This window comes from Bombina bombina, chromosome 5 (genome assembly GCF_027579735.1).
Source record: "Bombina bombina isolate aBomBom1 chromosome 5, aBomBom1.pri, whole genome shotgun sequence".
Taxonomy (NCBI): Eukaryota; Metazoa; Chordata; class Amphibia; order Anura; family Bombinatoridae; genus Bombina; species Bombina bombina.
The window spans coordinates 784875321-784898029 of record NC_069503.1 but is presented as its reverse complement, the minus strand read 5'-3'; the positions used below and the strand labels follow the sequence as shown (position 1 = coordinate 784898029).

The following is a 22709-nucleotide window of genomic DNA, read 5'->3' as shown; positions in this document are numbered from 1 at the left end:
TTCCTTAAACTGAATAGGGAAATAAGATGAGTTTGCATGAAGCTTGCTCCCTTGTCAGTCCTGGGACAGGCATACTGATTTGTAGGGGTCGATTTATCAAAGACTTTGCAAGCCTTTCGACCCACTACAGCTGCAGGTTCTCACAAGAGAACCTGCATGCCATATTTAACAAGCAGCAGTCAACAGACCGCTGCTTCCCTAATCTTTTGCACACCCTCTAAAGTGGCAAAATTCAATCTCTGTGGTCTAGTCTGACCGGGGAGATTGACAGCTCCTGCCCGCGCGTAGCTGTGCACGGGCAGGGGACGGGATTGCATGCAAGCGTAAAAGAGCGCTCATGTGCAATGCTGAACCCGTCAGGGGAATTCAGCCCGCCAGAGGCACGCTGCAGTGGACAGGGGCACGTATATGCGCCCCTGTCTGCCTCAGCTTGATAAATCGCCCCCTTAAAGTCCTTTACAATGAGGTGTGAAATTAATACTTACATTTTGAGGTAAAATATCTTTCTTTTTTACATAGAGATGTTCAGGTGATATTTCTAGTCAGCTTTTTACAGCTATGCTGCAGCACTTTCAAGTGCTTAAAACATTTGGGTATCATTGCCCTTTAAGCAAAAGAACAAATAGGAGTGCTTGATGCCGCATCATACATATGTAGGCTGAGAGTAGACAGGACTGTTTTTGGTCCCAGTCCAACCCTGGTGGGTATCTCTCAGAAAAAGTACTGAAATTAGTCAGAAAATGACTGTCTGGAACAGTCTCTCCAATTATTCCAATCTCTTGAAGTCACATAGGGTAAATGAGCGATTTGATTGATGGTAAACAGAAATATAGATTTATTCTATTTATTTAAAGGGACAGTCAACGCCATAATTTTTATTGTTTAAAAAGTAGGAACATATAAAGCATTTAAAGTGACAGACTACTCTAGAATTTATATTGTTTAAAAAGATAGATAATCCCTTTATTACCCATTCCCCAGTTTTGCATAACTAACACTGTTATATTAATATATCTATTACCTCTGTGATGACCTTGTATCTAAGCCTCTCTAGACTGCCCCCATATTTCAGTTCTTTTGACAGACTTGCATTTTAGCCAATCAGTGCTGACTCATAAATAACCCCACAGGAGTAAGCACAATGTTATCTATATGTCACACATGAACTATAACTGTCTAGCTGTGTGAAAAACTGTAAAAATGCACTGATATAAGAGGATGCCTTCAAGAACTTAAAAATTAGCACATAAGCCTACCTAGTTTTAGCTTTCAACAAAGAATACCAAGAGAACAAAGAACATTTGATGATAAAAGTAAATTGGAAAGTTGTTTAAACTTGCATGCCCTATCTGAATCATGAAAGTTTAATTTTGACTAAACTTTCCCTTTAAGGACTGACTCGAGCTAATTAATATGGAGCAAGGGAACAAGTAAGATGCAATAATGGCCACACTCCCTATGCAATATGATATTGGTCTTAGATCTTGGATGTTGTATAGATTATCATTACACCCTAACCACTGAGCTGACACATTGCATTATACAAGTTAAAAATGTCATTAAAATATTAAACGAAAAAAGTAGTAATTTGTAAAAATGATACGTTACATCATGAAATCATTACATTCATTCATACGTGTCAATTTTGAAAATGAAATATTTTTTTCACTCTTTATATATATATATATATATATATATATATATATATATATATACATATATATATATATGTATATATATATATATACATATATATATATATACATATATATATATATATATATATATATATATATATAGTATAAATATATTGTACCAAAAAAAACATCAGATATATGTAGAAATATGTATTTATAAATAAACAGAACATATCCTTCTATGTGAAGAACATAGGAATGGGAAATATTCATATTTTCATGTTGGGTTAGCGATCGGGTTTGTGAGGGAGTAGGGTGTTACTTTTTCCCCCCACTTTCTTTGCTCCATCGACTTCAATGGGGGAATACCATAACACAATCACAATATTCTAACTTCAGCTTTTTGCGTGTACCAGGGTAGCGCGCAAGCAAAACTTTTTACTTTCAACCTGTAATACGAGCACTACCAGACACACACAAAAAGATTACTTCTAGTGGAGTTAGCTCGTGAGCAGGAGGGTTAAACTTTAACCTTTTAAGGGCTGGTAAAAGAGCTGATTACTTTGTAATTTAGGATAGGGTAGGGCATTTTATTATTTTGGGGGGCTTTTTTATTTAATTAGGGGGCTTAGATTAGGAGTAATTAGTTTAAACTTCTTGTATTTTTTTATTTTCTGTAATTTAGTGTTTTTTTTGTATTATAGTTTAGTTTATTTAATTGTATTTTAGTTTAGATAATTGTAAGTAACTTATTTAATTAATTTATTGATAGTGTAGTGTTAGGTGTATTTGTAACTTAGGTTAGGATTTATTTTACAGGTAATTTTGTAATTATTTTAACTAGGTAGCTATTAAATAGTTATTAACTATTTAATAGCTATTGTACCTAGTTAAAATAAATACAAAGTTGCCTGTAAAATAAATATAAATCCTAAAATAGCTACAATGTAACTATTAATTATATTGTAGCTGTATTAGGGTTTATTTTATAGATAAGTATTTAGTTTTAAATAATAATAATTTATTTTATGATAGTAAATTTGGTTCGTTTTATTTAAATTATATTTAAGTGATGGGGGTGTTAGGGTTAGATTTAGTATTAGGGGTTAATAACTTTATTATAATAGCAGTGACGTTGGGGGCGGGAGATTAGGGGTTAATAATTATAGGTAGGTGGCGGCGATGTTAGGGAGGGCAGATTAGGAGTTAATAACATTTATTATAGTGTTTGCGAGGCGGGAGTGCGGCGGTTTAGGGGTTAATACATTTATTATAGTGGCAGCAATGTCCGGTCGGCAGATTAGGGGTTAATAAGTGTAGGTAGGTGGCGGCGACATTGGGGGGGCAGATTAGGAGGTAATAAATATAATATAGGTGTCGGCGATGTTAGGGTTAGCAGATTAGGGGTTCATAGGGATAATGTAGGTGGTGGCGACGTCCGGTCGGAAGATTAGGGGTTAAAAAATTTTATTATAGGGTTTGCGATGTGGGGGGGCCTCGGTTTAGGGGTTCATAGGTAGTTTATGGGTGTTAGTGTACTTTATAGCACAGTAGTTAAGAGCCTTATGTTCCGGCGTTAGCCCATAAAACTCTTAACTACTGACTTTTTTAGGCGGTAGGAGTCTTAGCGGTAGAGGCTGTACCGCTCACTTCTTCTAAGACTCGTAATACCAGCGTTAGGCAAATCCCATAGAAAAGATAGGATACGCAATTGATGTAAGGGGATTTGCGGTAGCCAAATGTCGGGGAAGAAAAGTGAGCGGTACACCTGTACCTGCCTGACTCGTAATACCAGCGGGCGTTAAAAAGCAACGTTAGGACCCCTTAACGCTGCTTTTTAAGGCTAACGCAGAACTCTAAATCTAGGTGTAGGTTACTTTATAACTGTATTATGTGCTATATATATGAATACGAAGCGTACAATATCATATCACATAAGTAGACATATTATTTTTTGATATTTAGAGGTAGCCTCAAATGGAATATTAGATGTAAGTATAGACTTCCACTTTTAACACATTCCTTTATTAATCCATGAGGTCTGAATAATGTTAGGACTACAGGGATGCTAAATGTTGTAATTTGGTAATGCCACATTCAATATTGTGAACAATATTTTATAAAAATAATGCACTAATGTCCATAACATTATATGTAAAATTTGGACATATATGCTAAGGTCACTACAATGATAACTAAGGAACACTTTGTGTAGATATCATACTCATGCCTACTTTCCATTCTGTAGTTAAATTTTTTTTAAATGATGACAAAAATATTGATCTTAATGACAGTTTTTGGAGCTTTTGTATGTTAGCACCAATTTGTATTAATTAAATACAAACTTATAATATATGATTGTTATTTTACCTTCATGGACCTCTGTGGGATCTGCACTTGTATCAATGGTTCTTTTTACATCCTCACACAACAATATCAGAGATGATCTTAAACAGCATCCCCTCCCATGCCTTGAATCCTATTGGCCAACTTGGCCCATAACCTGTACCGTGTGCATAGTATGCATATACAAAAAGAGGGAAGTGCTCAATCTGGGAAGGAACAATGGCATAATAGCTTTTTCTATGCCTAGTTACCACTCTAGGATCAGCCTCTTTTTGCTCAACATGTGCCTTTTGTGGAGTTATAAAGTCATGATTAGAATAAAATATACTATTTCAAAGCAGAACTACACATTAAATATGTTCATAGATAAAACATTTAGATATAAAATAATAAATCTATCGCCAAATCATTATTTCCCTAAGTTTATGATGTGTATTTATAAAATAAAGAATATGGAATAAAGAGTTATAAATGAAATTAACTTAGATAGGATTAGTCAGAATTTAGTTAGTAATGAGTTAATGCTTTTTTAAGTACACTGTATTTAGGACTTTGACATGTACATTCTTTATTATTATATTATATATTATTATAAAGTCTTTTAAGGAAGTTAAAATATATAAAGATAGCCCTATGCTTTAATTTGATTGGCTTAAAATGTGTATATAAGCTTTGAATTTGTATGAAGCTATTGTTATCTGTTACCTTCAGATCTCAAGGTATGTATTAATCTTGTTGTGATTAAAAAAATGATTTATGTCAACTAATATTTGATAGATATGAGTATTAATTTAATCTGTTAGATAACCCAGATTGAATATTTGTCTATAGTTAGGGTTTTGTCTAATAAAGGCATTTAATATTCATATTAAAGAATAATTCTTACAGCATCTCTTTTTCTATCCTCTTGCGTGAATCATCACCTGTTGCTAAATACTCAGCCCTAGACTGATACGACACTTGGGGAGATCGGCTTCCTGGAGTTTGACCCTTGGACCACAGTGACAGAGAAGAACTTTCCTGTAGTATATCAGTCTGTATCAGGACCAGACTGATAAACTACAGGAAAATTCTTCACTGTGAAAGGCACTTGTTGAGCAAAGAGGGTGGTAACTAGCCATAGAACAAATTATTATGCTATTGTTCATTTCCAAGTTGAGCACTTTTGTATTCCCCCCTCTCCCTGTCCACTGCCCTCCCTCTCTCCTCCTTCACCCTACCCATCCTTTTATCCTTCCTAACTCCAATCTAATTCTTTTGTCCCTAGCTTCCCTAACTACTATACTAAATCTACCTGTTCCTTAACTATCCTATCACTAAATATGGTCACCAAACTACATTAACTAGGCCCTATCTAACCCTAACTATTAAATATAGCCCTTAATAAAAAAAAAAAAAAAAACAACAAGTTGGTTATAATAAAAAAAAAAAAAAAGAATTAAATAAAAAAGCAGATAGGAAAAATTTAGAAAATAACAAAAAAAAAAAAAAAAACCCATACAAGGAATAAAATGAAAAAAAAAAGGGGAATGTAATGGGTAAGGTTTGGGTAGGTAAAGGACAAATGGGAGGGGGAAACTATGTGGTTAAAGTAGGGAAGGGTAGTGTGAAAATGGGGCTGGGATATGAGGTTAATTAGATGAAAAAAATATATGTATGAATGTTATGTGTGATATGTATAGTAAAAATAAATGTGTGTATGTGTGAGGCTGTCTGTGTATGTAAACTAATGTGTGTCTATTAACTAATGTCTATTAACTATGTATGGATGTGTATGTGCTTTTCTAAATATTATGTGGCCTACTATAAATGTAAATATGAAAAAAAAAACTCTCCAACTCTACCTGGTACAATTATAACTAATAATCTCCAGCGTCTTTCTCGCGAGGTGATCAGAGGCGCTAAACGTAACTTTTATAATGAAAGATCAGGTTACCAAAACAATGAACTTGTTATGGCATGTTTTTCGACAAATCCTGGTTGATTGAAAGCATTAATGGAACATTAACTTTCGCAAACACGAAAAGAGCAACTGCACGCATTGCAAAAAATATTTAATTTAAAATCTGGTACTAAAATGGAGATGTAAACAAGTTTTAGCTGTCAGCAACTTCGGTAGCTTCCATTTTTAACATTTTAATAAAAATAAGCCTATTGTGTGTCATATTTAATGTCCAGTAGGCATGATTTCCTTATGTTCACTCTTCACCGGATGGTAGTGAATTTTAATGAGTATTTGAGAAATGTGAAAGATTCTGGAATGCTTCCCTGCAGTTAACTTGATTGTCACAGTTTTGGCATCCATTTCATAGGCAAAGTTCAGTTTAAATAATATTGTTTGAGAAAATTACCATTTGCTTTCGCTCTTTAGGGATATGGTGTCCTTTTCTGTTCATGTTTTTTCTACATATCCTTGAGTTGCAAAGATTCTTTCATATCTTTTCTATAACAACTTTTGTAGCCAGTTAAAAATAAACAGTGGTTCAATATGACAGTGAAAAAGTATAGGTATTTTTGTTGTTGAAAGGAGATATACACAAATATATATCCACTGAAGGTCATAGACCAAACTGAGTAATTTTATAGCAAGTAAAAATTAAAGGGACATAAAACGCTAAAGGCCAGATTACAAGTGGAGTGCTAAATATCGCTTTCATGAAAGCAATATTTGCGTTCCACTTTGTGAGACCAACGCACACTCATGTGCCCTGGTATTACAATTTAACAGCAATGCAAACTCGAGCTGGTGTTTACATGGCTGGGAAGCATTGCGCTCACGAGAGCACGCTTCCATAGGCTCCAGAACCTTGCTCAGCAAAGGGGGTAAGCAGCGCAGCGATGGCAGCATATTTTTAAATGCATATGACTATATACTATATATACACATATTAACACATAAATCTATATGAATATAGTCATATACATTTATATTTACTGGGAACACACAGTTAACATAGACCGCAATGTAAAGGCACTTTTTCAGTGCCGTTTGGGTTTTTTTAACATCCCATACCCGCTAACTTTAGATTTAAAAAACTGCCTCTTGAAGTTGTTTTTTTATTTTTAAAAAATCCTACATTTTTGTTTTAATAAAAAACTGGAATGCCCTCTATTTTGAGTGAATTTGGAGCATTTTTAGAAAATAAACCAGATTGGTTCTCTGGTTAATTTTCGGCTCGCTAACTGCTGCTGCAAGCTCCCGGGAGTAATAACCCGGCACTTTTAATGGCTGGTTAATTATCGCGTGCCCACAAACGGGTACATTTTAATTTAATGTAGTGCTCCACTTGTAATCTGGCCCTAAATAAATGCTAGACATAATGAGGTAGATTCATGGATGCTCATTAGGCTGCTGAGGTACCTCATTGTTAAAGGGAGATCAAAATGCATAGAGGCTTTGCTTTATTTATTTGTTCTAGCATCATGTCAGTGGTCATTCCTGCTATTAACCTAAGAAGTTCTGTTAAGTGCCCCGTACATGATATCACACACAGCAATCAAGAATGCTACTAATGTGGGAAAGCAATTATTACAATTGCAGCACTGTGAAGCATGCTTGCAAATCATGTTTTTTAGTGCACTGTTCATAACCGTTAATATAATATTAAATTAGTCTCTCTGTATATCACAAGAATCATATCAGAAACTTTAGAGCCTTCAATGAGAGGCAGGCTGTGGGCAGTTCAAGGAAGGTGTGGTCATAGATTTTCACCTAATCCTTATTCAAGCATGTGAAATTGATAAACACTAGTGCCCCTCTGAAGTATCTGATCTCATGGTTGAGTATCGCTATCTCAAATGCTTTCACGTTTTCCTTTGTGTGAGTGTGAAACTGTATTTGTGATGCTAGTTTCTTTTTATAGTGGGAAAAACAATCAGACATCATTTAAATTCTACAAAATAAATACAAATAAAATATAAAAAATAAAAATAATTTAAACAATAAATGCAAACTGAAGAATGAACCTTCATGTATCACTGGGATTCTATAAAATCAATAATCAAAAGTACTTAGTTGACTTAATTTAGTGGATAATTAATTATGATCAATGTAATTTTGTGATTTTTATCTGATTGATATTTAATTTTTATTTCAATTGTTTATGAGTTTAGATTAGGGGAACATAGACTTAAGAGGGATACAATCATATGAACACATAAATACATATGTATATATATTTAGACATATATAGAAGTGCATGGAGCCCTTTGCAGTCAGTACCTTTAAACATGTAAAATCATATTTATACAATATCCATATTTAATAAAGTGTTAAACTGTGCTTGTACTGTACATATTGCACATTCCAATGTTCTTCACATAGGGTAATATGTTCTAAGTATTTTTAAATAGATATTCATATATATATATATATATATATATATATATATATATATATATATATATATACTGTATATATATATATATAACTATATATATATATTATATATATATGTATATATACAGGGAGTTCAGGATTATTAGGCAAATGAGTATTTTGACCACATCATCCTCTTTATGCATGTTGTCTTACTCCAAGCTGTATAGGCTCGAAAGCCTACTACCAATTAAGCATATTAGGTGATGTGCATCTCTGTAATGAGAAGGGGTGTGGTCTAATGACATCAACACCCTATATCAGGTGTGCATAATTATTAGGCAACTTCCTTTCCTTTGGCAAAATGGGTCAAAAGAAGGACTTGACAGGCTCAGAAAAGTTAAAAATAGTGAGATATCTTGCAGAGGGATGCAGCACTCTTAAAATTGCAAAGCTTCTGAAGCGTGATCATCGAACAATCAATCAACAATAGTCAACAGGGTCGCAAGAAGCGTGTGGAAAAACCAAGCCGCAAAATAACTGCCCATGAACTGAGAAAAGTCAAGCGTGCAGCTGCCAAGATGCCACTTGCCACCAGTTTGGCCATATTTCAGAGCTGCAACATCACTGGAGTGCCCAAAAGCACAAGGTGTGCAATACTCAGAGACATGGCCAAGGTAAGAAAGGCTGAAAGACGACCACCACTGAACAAGACACACAAGCTGAAACGTCAATACTGGGCCAAGAAATATCTCAAGACTGATTTTTCTAAGGTTTTATGGACTGATGAAATGAGAGTGAGTCTTGATGGGCCAGATGGATGGGCCCGTGGCTGGATTGGTAAAGGGCAGAGAGCTCCAGTCCGACTCAGACGCCAGCAAGGTGGAGGTGGAGTACTGGTTTGGGCTGGTATCTTCAAAGATGAGCTTGTGGGGCCTTTTCGGGTTGAGGATGGAGTCAAGCTCAACTCCCAGTCCTACTGCCAGTTTCTGGAAGACACCTTCTTCAAGCAGTGGTACAGGAAGAAGTCTGCATCCTTCAAGAAAAACATGATTTTCATGCAGGACAATGCTCCATCACACGCGTCCAAGTACTCCACAGCGTGGCTGGCAAGAAAGGGTATAAAAGAAGAAAATCTAATGACATGGCCTCCTTGTTCACCTGATCTGAACCCCATTGAGAACCTGTGGTCCATCATCAAATGTGAGATTTACAAGGAGGGAAAACAGTACACCTCTCTGAACAGTGTCTGGGAGGCTGTGGTTGCTGCTGCACGCAATGTTGATGGTGAACAGATCAAAACACTGACAGAATCCATGGATGGCAGGCTTTTGAATGTCCTTGCAAAAAAAGGTGGCTATATTGGTCACTGATTTGTTTTTGTTTTGTTTTTGAATGTCAGAAATGTATATTTGTGAATGTTGAGATGTTATATTGGTTTCACTGGTAAAAATAAATAATTGAAATGGGTATATATTTGTTTTTTGTTAAGTTGCCTAATAATTATGCACAGTAATAGTCACCTGCACACACAGATATCCCCCTAAAATAGCTATAACTAAAAACAAACTAAAAACTACTTCCAAAACTATTCAGCTTTGATATTAATGAGTTTTTTGGGTTCATTGAGAACATGGTTGTTGTTCAATAATAAAATGAATCCTCAAAAATACAACTTGCCTAATAATTCTGCACTCCCTGTATATTGCACGCGTTGGGTTAGCACGTGAGCTAAAACATTTTACTTTTTCAACTTGTAATAAGCACAGTACCCAACGTGCACAAAAAGCCAAAGTCGAGCACAGTTAACACAAGAGTGGGAGCGATAAATAGTACACCATTCATAATATATAGCCCATTCAATTTCAATATAATATGTAGTAAAAAATACCTTTGTAGAACAATATAATGTATCATTGTAATTGATTGAGAAGTCAGATGAATAAATGAATGAATTGATTACTCCAAAAATATTTGGACCTGTGAAATGGGACGACTTCACATTGTAAACTGTAAATTGGTATTTCCTGTAAGATTATTTGTTTTATACTGAACTTGGGATAAAGCAATGTAAAGTTGGAATACATTTATATAACCTGATAAGTTGGGAGATATAACTTACCTAGAATTTTTCAGCATACAAAGTTTCCAATAAAAACTTGAGATTCCTGGTAACATGCAAATGAGATTCATATTTTTCTGACTTTATCTTCTGATTCCATTTCTTACATTTGTGTCTTTGTGCAACTGTAGAGATATTACAGTCTTATAAACATAGAAAAAATAATTCAGAAAAACATCTCTCTCCACAGCAATTTTGTCTTAACCTGTTGCATGCGCATGAGCGCATGACAAACCTTTCTTGTCATGCAGGGGGATTTGCAATCCTAGGCAGTTGTTGACAATCCCTTCGCTGCAGGCCACCATTCTTGATGATGTAGTGGGTGGCACTCCCAAAGCTGTATGTGGTGACATCACAGAGAGGGCGGGGCCAGGAAGTAACAGACAGTAAAATGAGCTGGTTGTGGTGTAAATTCTTTAAACACCTCAGACTCACACTAGCCACAAACCTCCAAGACCCTTTTTTTGAAAGTGAATTGCCTGCTCTTTCAAAAGGTCGGTAGAAATCCACAAGCTCACAAACATTTTTTTTAAAACTAAAAACACAACACATGGGTTTTGCTGGGAAATTGGATTTTTCAGGCTCAAAAAAAAAAAAATATGTTATATCTAGGGACCCTTAAAAAAGTTTATTTAACAGTAGACAAGTCCCTTTCTTAAAAGGACAGTAAAGTCAAAATTAAACTTTCCTTATTCAGATAGAGCATGCAATTTTAAACAACATTCCAATTTACTTCTGTTGTCAAATTTGCTTAATTCCTTTGGTATCTTTTATTGAAGAGTAAAACTAGGTAGGCTCACAAGAGCTCAGGAGTGTGCATGTGTCTTTAGTACTCTACGGGGCTGATTTAAAAAGGGCAGAATGGCCCCGAATGTATCTGTTTCCGCGTGAGCCTTCAGGCTCACTGGAAACTGGAGTTAAGAAGCAGCGGTCTTAAGAGGCGGCAGACATCAATCCACCTGATCACATGCGATCGTATTGATTGACACCCCCTGCTAGCGGCCGATTGGCTGCAGATCTGCAGGGGTAAGCATTGCACAAGCAGTTCAATTCGATGTGCGGCAGATAATATCCACTCGTACTTTGTTAAAGCGGCCCCTATGGCAGCAGTGTTTTGCAACATTATTTGTAGCTTTGTTATACAATGATGCAAAACACTGCTACCATAGACTACTAAAGACACGTGCACACTCTTGAGCTCTTATGAGACTACCTAGTTTTACTCTTCAATTAAAGATATCAAGAGAATAAAGCAAATGTGATAACAAAAGTATATTGGAAAGTTGCTTAAAATTGCATGCTCTCTCTAAATCATTAAAGTTTAATTTTGACTTTACTGTCCCTTTAAATAAAAAATATTAATGATATCTGTATAGTAAGGTGATCACTGTATCAATAAAGAAAAAAGTGTTTTTATTTCGGCACTGATGCAAACCCCCAAAAGGTAAAGGTACAAAATGAGCAAACAATGGGCTTTTATTTAACATTTGGGTAGCCTTAATGACAATTTAGTAACATGATCCCAGTAATAGCAGTAGTTACCTGGCCATTTCCAATATTATTTATTACAATTGTAACAAACATATATATATTTAAAAAAAAAATCTTTGTTGCAGCTTTCTCACATGAAATATAAAAAGGTTATATATTCTGAATACTCACTGAGATATGACAATAGTGTTACATTTGCTTAGCACATGGTGTGAAAAAGCTTAGCAGCGAAGAGGTTCATGCGACTCATCTGCATTTTGTCAGAGTGTTGAACTGGGAAGCTGTTAAGTGTACCAAGAGCAATTACATTTAGGCTAAGGATGGTAAAGACAAACAGCTGGTAAAATTATTTTAATAGTTTCCTCTTATATAAGTTCTGATATCAGGGAAGTCAAATTGTTCTTGAGAAAATGAGGTACTTAAAGGGACATAAAACATGTTGAGATCTGTGCATAACCTAAAGGGCTAATTAATTAAAAAATATGTTATATAAAAAAAAATTAACAAATTGCTGGCAAATATTTTAAAATAATTTTCAAAAAGAAGCAAAATTACATAGCTAAGCTGCATGGAGAAGACAACTTCACCCCTCTTATCAGTGTTTTTAGACACAGGCATCGTATTTCAACTGAGTTCACAACTTCTAGGCATGCTCCAGCAGATAATCCCTATGCACTTTTGCATTCTACCAAAACAACAATAGATATAGCCAAAGAAGGAAATGTGTGGGGGGAGTTAGAGCTTTACAATTCAGAAACTAAAAAGAAAGGGTTAATGGTGCAGCACTGCAGTATACATTTGCAGGTAAAGTAATTAAAGTACATATTATTATATTTTGTCTTTATCCCAACTTGTTTTATGTCCCTTTAATTGTACTATATGCATATACCATAGTCTGTGGTAGTTTCCTAACAATTCTTATTACAACGTAAAGAGACACTAAGGGGCATATTAATCAATGTGCGAGCAGACATGGTATGAAGTAGCGTATCATGTCCGCCGCACATCGATAAATGCCGACAGCATACGCCGTCGGCATTTATCATTGCACCAGCATTTCTTGTGAACTGCTGGTGCAATGCGCCCCCGACTAATCGGCCGCTAGCAGGGGGTGTCAATCAACCCGATCGTATTTGATCGGGTTGATTTCTGTCTGCGGCCTCAGTTCAGGCGGACAAGTTATGGAGCAGCGTTTTTCATAACTTCTGTTTTCCGGCGAGCCTGAGACAGAGCTTGATAAATATGCCCCTAAGTCAAAATAAACTTTCATGATTCAGAAAGAGCATGCAGTTTTAAGGCACTTTTAAATACACATCCATTTTCAAATTTTGCATAATCTTTTATATGAACACTTTCTGGGGCACCAGCTCCTCCTGAGCATATACACAAGTCCACAGTGTATTCATATACTAGTCTGTGATTGGCTGATGTCTGTCAATTATTACAGGGGTCCAGAAAAGAGAGGGGGGAATACATCTGCCAGAAAAAAATCTACTGCTTATTTGAAATTAAGAGTAAGGGTTATTGTTTATTTTTTAATTATGCACATGTTAGTTATGCAATTCTACTATATTTAGTGGCCCTTTAACAATTAATTCAGATTGTGGTGCTGTTTATGTGCATGGAAGGCACGGAAACTCCTCTGTAGAGCAAAGAAAATGAAGCTATGTTTTAGCGCATATTCACTTACAAATCATGAATTAAGGTACATGTGTAATGCTCGTGGGATATTTCCCTATAAGACCAAACTTGGCCAGTAGTCTTCTTATCCCGGCGTCAAGTGGAAGTATAAGGAAATATCCCAGAACAAAGTGAGTATAAGAAATGAGGTAAACAGAAAGTCAATCCAGCAGTATAACAGTTTAGGGGTAAACCAATAGAATGGTCAGGAACAGGCAGAGGTCAGCAACAAAGGGTAATTCAGCAGTTAAGCAGTTCAGAGGTGAATCAATAGAATGGTCAAGAACAGGCAGAGATCAGCAACAAAAGGTAATCCAGCAGTTTAGCAGTTCAGGAGTAAACCAGGCAGAGTAGTCAGAGAGGCAGATTTCAGCAATGATAAGGCAGTCCAGCAATTCAAGGGTTAAACAGGCAGAGTTCAGTAACAATAAGGCAATCCAGCAATTCATGTAATAAAGCAAATAGGAGCACACACAGTAACACCTATACTTGGGCAATGAATGCAGGGAACAGAAGTACTTATATAGGGGTGGATTCGCGCCAGGGAGGGCACCCAGCTGCAATCAGAACTGACATCCGAGAAACTTGACGTGCAGCGATTACATCATCGCCACTCACCAGAAGCAACTGCCGCATCCACGGCAACTGAACCGGAGCGGAGTGACATAGCCCCCCACTCAAGGGTTCCCTCCGGGAACCAGAGTCGGCTTTGAAGGGTGAGCAGCATGGAACTTGGAGACCAGAGATAGAGCATGCACATTTCGGGCAGGGACCCAGGAACGCTCCGCCACAGAGTAACCTTTCCAGTGTATAAGGTATTGGAGCTGCCTGCGCCTGATTATGCAATCCAGGATTTTGGCAATCTCATACTCTGGTTCACCATGAATTTAGGAGTGGAGAAGGAGAACGTCTGAATCGAGTGTACCTGTTTGTGAGGTAGGTCACCTGCAGAAAAGGCATGGATATTAGCTTGATGATGATCGGCAAACCTCTTGTATCTGGAGATGGTTGAGAGTAACTGAGAGCATATTTGTTGCCAATGGGCAGTGAAGTCAGTGAAGCGATGTTCTGCAGCAGAGACTCCTGTGGATTGAGCAGAAAGAGGAAAAACACGAGGTTGATAACCACTTGTGGCCTGGAATGGAGAGCATTGTAGAGAAGAATGCGAATGAGTTTTCTTTGCCAGTTCATCTAGGCGTAACAACCCAGACCAATTAGTATGCTGAGAATTGACATATTCTCTGAGATAAGCTTCAAGATCCTGATTGGTTCTCTCCGTCTGCCCTTTAGTCTGGGGTTGATAACCAGAGGACAAAGAAACAAGTGGTTCCGAGCAATTTGCAAAAGCTTCTCCAGAAGGTAGAAATGAATTGAGGTCCTCTGTCAGAGACAATATTTACGGGTAGACCATGTAGTCGTACCACGTGTAACAGAAAAAGAGTGGACAATTCTTGGGCTGTAGGTAACTTGGGTAAAGGTACAAAATGAGCAAGTTTGGAGAACGATCCACCACCACCCATATGACTGTATGATAGTCAAAAGGAGGAAGATCTACAACAAAATCCATGGCTATGTGTGTCCATGGTTGTTTAGGTATGGACAATGGTTGAACTAGGCCATGTGCTAGGGAATGGGGAGTCTTATTAACAGCACAAGTCTGACAAGCTTTGACATAATCCTCAAAAGTCTGACTTCATGGTAGGCCACCACACGTGTTCAGAAAGGACTTTAAAGGTTCTTGTCAAACCAGGATGATCTGACAGCTTGCTGTCATGAGCCCTGGATAGTACAGGAGAGTGAAGGTTTGGAGGAACATAAAGGATCTCAGGAGCCACAGGGGCTTCAGAAGGTTTTCTTGACTGGGCTCGTTGCAGTCTTTGAAGAAGAGAGGTGTAAAACTGAGCAACCACACAGGAGGGAGGTATTATGTATTCAATAGTAGCTTCAGAAGAGTCACTAGACTGAGGAAACTGACAGAAAAGGGCATCAGCCTTTTTATTCTTGGTCCCAGGAAGGTAAGAGACTATAAAGTTAAAACAAGAAAAGAATAGGGCCCACCTGGCCTGTCGAGGATTGAGTCGATGAGCTTTCTCTAGGTACGTCAGATTCTTGTGGTCAGTAAGAATCTGAATAGGGTTGGCGGTACCCTCTAGCCAATGATGCCATTCAGTCAGGGCCATCTTAATGGCTAAGAGTTCATGATTGCCCACATCATAATTCCTTTCTGCAGGAGTGAAGTGTTTGGAGAAAAAGGCTACAGGGTGCAACTTGGAGGTTAAAGAGTCCCTTTGGGTTAAGACTTCACCAGTTCCTATCTCGGAGGCATCAACCTCTAAACTGAACTGCAGGTCAGGATCAGAATGGCAGAGCACAGGAGCAGAACAAAATACTTTTTTTTCAGATGAGAGAAAGCATCCACAGCTACAGGAGGCTAATTCTTGCAGTCTCTGTTTCAGTCAGCAGTGGAGCAACGATTTGGGAGAAGTTCTTTATAAACTTGCGATAATAGTTGGAGAACCCCAAGAATCTCTGTAGTTCCTTTAATGAGGTGGGTTGAGGCCATTCCAGAACTGTGGTTAGCTTTGTTGGATCCATGGCAAAACCTTCCTTATAGATGACATAGTCAAGGAACTGGATCTGAACTTGATCAAACTCACATTTCTCCAGTTTGGCTACCAGAGCATTGTTTCTGAGGCGAATAAGTACTTGTTTTACATGCTCATGATGCTCCTGAAGGGTGGAGGAGAATATGAGGATGTCCTCCAAATAGACGATGACAGTGCGATTAAGGAGATTGCGGAAGACATCATTGACAAATGCTTGGAAGACAGCAGGGGCATTACACAGCCCAAAAGGCCTTACGAGGTATTCATAATGCCCTGATCTCGTGTTGAAGGCAGTCTTCCATTCATGTCCTGGGAAAAAACTAATGAGATTGTATTCCCCACGTAGGTCCAACTTTGTAAAGTAGCAAGAGTTTTTGGAGTGAATCATATAGTTCAGTGATCAAATGAATATGATAATGATTCTTGATAGTAATGTTGTTAAGGGCTCTGTAATCAATACAGGGTCTGAGACCACCATCATTTTTACTGAAAAAAAAGAAGCCAGCCCCGGCAGGAGAGGAGGAAGGGCGAATAAAGCCTTTAGCTAGGTTTTCTTGGATGTATTCCTCCATGGCCTTGGTTTAAGCTTTGGAGAGTGAATAAGGCCTCCCTTTAGGAAGTGGGGCTCCAGGAAAAAGGTCAGTTTTGCAGTCATTAGGACGGTGAGGTGGCAACACATCAGCTGCTTTCTTTTCAAAAACATCTGTAAATTCTGCATATACTGAGAGAAGATTAGAAGGGGTCTGAAGGCTGGCTATAGGGACGCTATGCAGTGGAGTAACTTTAGCCAGGCAGGAGTGAAAACAGGATTTACCCCAGGAGGCCAACTGTCCCTGAGTCCAGTCGAACTGAGGATTGTGTTTACGTAGCCAAGGAAGATCAAGGATAACAAGTTGTGCAGGAGAATGAATGACATTGAACTGCAATTGTTTGGTATAATAAAAAAGGAGGATCCAGCAATCCTCAGGAGATGCGCTGCTGTATATTAGATCCGTTCCGGTGGGCTTGAGACAGAGGCTGCGCTCCCCAAATGAACTCCCGATGGAATCCTAGATGTGTAAAAAGATAGAAGGAGAGAGGCGCCAGACCCATAAAACAGTATCGTTTTGGTAAGGGGGAATATGTACAGATAGAAGTCCCCCCTAAGAGTAAATACTCACAAATGTGGCGGCACTTTCAGCGTGCCTTACACCGCAAGTCGGGACCGTTGTGAGTCGCCCGACAGACACCCCCAGGCAGATGACGTCACTGTAGAAACTCCAATACGCTGTCGGCAGTATCGGTCTGGAGGAAATCCTTGAACTCAGCTGTAACTAGCGACAATCAATATCACCACAGGAGTGTACCAAGCGAACCTTGTTAGCGGTCAGTGAACAAGCTTTCAGACAACAGGAGCACGTAAGGTGAAAGTAAAATCTTGGTTTATTACAAATAAAAACAAACAGCAACGCGTTTCTCGGCCACAGTGCCGTTTCATCAGGCTGTTTGTTTTTATTTGTAATAAACCAAGATTTTACTTTCACCTTACGTGCTCCTGTTGTCTGAAAGCTTGTTCACTGACCGCTAACAAGGTTCGCTTGGTACACTCCTGTGGTGATATTGATTGTCGCTAGTTACAGCTGAGTTCAAGGATTTCCTCCAGACCGATACTGCCAACAGCGTATTGGAGTTTCTACAGTGACGTCATCTGCCTGGGGGTGTCTGTCGGGCGACTCACAACGATCCCGACTTGCGGTGTAAGGCACGCTGAAAGTGCCGCCACATTTGTAATTGTTTGGTATGTAGGACTCCCACAGTCATGGCTAGGGGTGCTGATTCGGAATGGATTACACCTGATCCAAGGGGAGTGCATCCAGAGTAGTTATTTTAAGACATTGTTTTTTCTGAAGGAGAGGCAACCCTGCATGAATCATGAAACGGTGATCCAGAAAATTTCCAACTGCCCCTGAATCAATAAAGGCTTGAGCGTGGACAGAATTCTGAAGAAAGTTAAAGGGACACTAAACCCAATATTTTTCTTTCATGATTCAGAAAGAGAATACAAATTTAAACAACAATCCAATTTACTTCTATTATTTATTTTGCTTCATTTTTTAGATATCCTTAGTTGAAGAAAAAGCAATGCACATGGGTGAGCCAATCAAATGAGGCTTCTAAGTGCAGCAACCAATCAGCAGCTACTAAGCCTACCTAGATATGCTTTTCAGCAAGGGATATCAAGAGAGTACAACAAATTAGATAAGAGAAGTAAAATAGAAAGTTGTTCAAAATTGCATGCTCTTTCTATATCATGAAAGAAAAAAAATGTGTTTAATTTCCCTTTAAGGGTAACAGGTACCAGGATCCGACAAGAGTGAGGGGAATTAGTAGCGGCTATGCTTAGAGGTACCCTTCTTTTATCCTCTAAGCATTGACTTTTCTGGTAGTATAGCACAATTCTTGAGTTGCTGTGAATTAGAACCACAAAAGAAACACAGTCTCAATTTCCTTCTTCTCTGTCTTTCAGATTCAGAGGGCTTAAGGGAAGAGATATCCATGGGTTCCTCTTCAGAGGTAACTGGAGGTGCTGAAGGGGTAGAGGATGGTCTAGAGACTGGACGAGTAGGAGGATGAGGAGGAAGGATTCTGTGAATTCTTTCTCTCTCAGCTTGTCTCTCCTGAAAGCGATAATCCAGACTGATACAATGTGTTATGAATTCACCCAAGGAAGATGGAACATCACGATAAGTGAGCTCATCCTTGATACGCTCATGCAGGCTTCTCTTGAAGGTCGCTTTGAGAGCACTGCCATCGCTACTGGTCTCATGTGCCAAGGTGCGAAACTCAATGGCGCATTGTGCCACAGATCTTTTGCTCTGGCGGAGATCCAAGAGAGAGTACTCTGCAGCAGAAGTGCGGCCGGAGGTAGCAGATACGGAAGATAATGCAGAAATGAAGGCATCAGCATCATTCAGGAGTTGAGCTTTCTGTTCCAAAAACAGAGAGGCTAGTGCCTTGTCTTTCAATAAAAAAATGATAAAACCGACCTTTGACTGATGAGATTGGAAGGTGTGAGGATCATTGCGGAAGGGCAGCCTGCACTGGTTGAGAAAACCCCTACAGTCAGTAGTACCATTGTACTTGTCAGGCAACGGAATCCGGGGTATACTTCCAATAACGGGGGGGGGGGGAGTTGCAGCACTAGCATCAGGGGCCAACTTAGTAACAACAGGAGCAGCGTTTTTTTCTGCAACCAGTGAGGAGAGCATAGCTGATATAGCCTCAAGTTTAGAATCCACATTCTGCAAGTGTATGGCGTGGGTTCCCAGGGTCTGTCCCTGAAGAGAGACTGCTCTTACTACCTCATTTGGGTCTATGTCCCAAGTATAATGTAATGCTCTTGGGATATTTCCCTATCAGACCAAACTTGGCCAGTAGTCTTCTTATCCCAGGGTCAAGTGGAAGGATAAGGAAATATCCCAGAACAAAGTGAGTATAAGAAAGGAGGTAAGCAGTACTCACGGTAGACAGGGTAGTCCTTCATGGGAATAAGATTAAGGCAGAGAATGGTCCGAGACAGGCAGAGTTCGGCAACAGAAAGGCAATCCAGTAATATAGCAGTTCAGGAGTAAATCAATAGAATGGTCAGAAACAGGCAGAGGTCAGCAACAAAAGGTAATCCAGAAGTTTAGCAGTTCAGGAGTAAACCAATAGAATGGTCAGGAACAGGCAGAGGTGAGCAACAAAAGGTAATCCAGAAGTTTAGCAGTTCAGGAGTAAACCAATAGAATGGTGAGGAACAGGCAGAGGTGAGCAACAAAAGGTAATCCAGCAGTTTAGCAGTTCAGGGGTAAACCAGGCAGAGTAGTCAGACAGGCAGAGTTCCGCAATGATAAGGCAGTCCAGCAATTCAAGGGTTAAACAGGCAGAGTATTCAGACAGGCAGAGTTCAGCAATGATAAGACAATCCATCAATTCAAGGGTTAAACATGCAGAGTAGTCAGACAGGCAGAGTTCAGTAACGATAAGCTCCTAATGTCTCGGTACCGACCTAGCCAGCTGTTCATGCAATGGATCAAAAGTTGTGACAAAATTTATTTGGGGATTATCATTGACAAGATACTCCTAATTAGTTATGTCCCATGACTGCTTCAATCTTAATCTTAATGGTGTTAGCCAACTTAGGGTCATATCCATGTACAATCAGTTTTTGTATCAACTCATCTAATTGCAACTGCATTCTGGATACTTCCATGTTGTTACGAATCATCCAAGTTTAGAGGTAATTATCCCCCTTTTTAGGTGCATGGGATGGTAACTTTTTGCCACAAGTAAAGAATTACGATCAGTCGGCTTTGTATATAGGGAAGTGCCAAATCAAAAGCCATTACATTTATTTACTTTAAAAATGTTCTGTTCAAGAAAGTTAATTTTATTACTGTCAAATTCCAAATTAAATTGGATAGGATGGTTAACAAATCACAGAGAAATTCAATAGGAGGACCTGAATAGTTCAAAGGTTCCCCAGTATGGACCGCACTGCAAGAACACCCCTCCATGAGGGATGGAGTTGTACAGGCTATCTACATCCATAGTCACAAGAACATCTCTCTGTTGTAGATCATCAAAACTTTTTAAAATATTATATTATCAAACTTGGAGAATCCTGTAAATATGCAGTTGTGTGTTTCACAACTGGTTGAAGATGATAATCTATATATTTAGCAATGTTTGAAAATATGGAATCTCCGGATGACATAATCAGTCTACAAGGGGGATTAATCATTGTCTTATATATTTTTGGCAAAAGATAGATTACTGGAACTTTTAAAAGACATTCAAGAAACAAGAGAGGCGCCGCATGTGTGTATCAATAAAATGTCAAACATAGGTATGGTCAATCAAATGCAGGGTACTCACATTTACAACAAGTACCCTATAGTGCTATATGATGCTTGCTGGATCTCTACAGCACACCAGCGGGCTGAACTCCGGTGATCAGGAACACAGGAACACTGGTTTCTGTTGTGTCACTCATCTTTATATATACGTATAGATATATAGTGTACCAAAATAACTTTAAACATATGTAGAAATGTGTATTTATGAATAAATTTTCATGTCGGGTTAGCGCACTTAAGAATATGCAATTGAATTTGCATGCTAATAGGGTTTTTTTACCGCTTTTTTTGCTCCATTGACTTCTATGGGGGAATATGTTAACACAATTGAGATATTCTAACTTTAGCTTTTTGCTCTTCGAGTTAGCACGCGAGTGAAAACTTTTTACTTTCAACTTGTAATATAGCGCTACCCGACGTGAGCAAAAAGCTAACTAGCTAACCAGCGGAGTTAGAGTTAGAGCAGAAGCGTTAAATACCACTCCATTGGTAATCTGGCCCTATATTAGTTGTTTAAATATTGAAAAAATAAGGGTAAAGTTAATGAGGCCTATTTACCTCGGACCTGATCCGACTGTGCTGATCAGGTCCGACAGACATCGCTGAATGCGGAGAGCAATACGCTCTCCATATTCAGCATTGCACCAGCAGCTCTTGTGAGCTGCTGGTGCAACGCCACCCCCTGCAGGGAGGTGTCAATCAACCCAATCGTACTTCATAACTGCTGTTTTTGGCGAGTCTGAAGACTCGCCAGAAACACGGGCCCACAAGCTCCATACGGAGCTTGATAAATGGGCCTCAATGTCTTAAAAACACTGGATGTCGCCACATTGTTACATTTTCTGCTGAGGCCAATTAGGAATGGTTACAAATGGCTTATTAGAATGTGAAACCAATTAATGTGTGGAAGATAGCCCTGTCTGCACTTCCATATTTATCTTTAATTGGAAAGCCCACAATATTCAGAATTAAATTACAAGAAAAGTGAACAAAATAAATAAGGAAAGTATATTGCAAAGTTGTTTTACTACATGTAATTACACAATTTATATTAATATATTGCGTTGTTTAATGTCCCTTTAATTACATATTTTTATGAAGTATATAAATGACTAAGGACGTTAAAAATATTGAAATGCTGATCAGATGGCAACTAAACTTTAATAAGCAAATAAATTAAATAGTCAAAAGCTAAACATACTAATTTTCATTTTTATTTTCTGTTGTAGAATGTGTGACACAGGCGAAGGGTTGTTTACCTTTCAAACAAGAGAAGGAGAGATGATTTATCAGAAAGTCCATTCTGCTACATTGGCCATAGCTGAGCAGCATGAGAGGCTAATCCTAGAAATGGAGAAAAAGGCAAGAGTAAGTCTATTCTTCATTCTCTTTGAGTAATTGATACAGGTGTTTACAATGTTCTTTTGTAAAGTAATGCATATGCACATAGAGCAACCAAATCCTTCTATTTCAGGTCTGTTCTTCAGATAACATAAAATGAATCAGTAAAATCACACTATGAAATTGGGAAAATATTTTCCTGTTTGATCACAGCGGCTCTGAAATCTTCAAGTATACATTTGCACAGATTAATTGATCTGAGTCATTCTCAAGATTTAAAAAAAAAAA

The 22709-nt window shown here is 38.2% G+C and overlaps 1 protein-coding gene across 1 annotated transcript in view; it reads left to right on the top strand.

Annotated features, from left to right (window-relative positions):
- The window catches only part of DOK6 (docking protein 6), a 465273-nt gene that overhangs the window by 381875 nt on the left and 60689 nt on the right, over nucleotides 1-22709 (top strand). The window contains exon 6 of the mRNA XM_053715854.1: nucleotides 22310-22448. Coding sequence (XP_053571829.1) covers nucleotides 22310-22448 — 139 coding nt within the window. The remainder of the gene's footprint in view (nucleotides 1-22309; nucleotides 22449-22709) is intronic.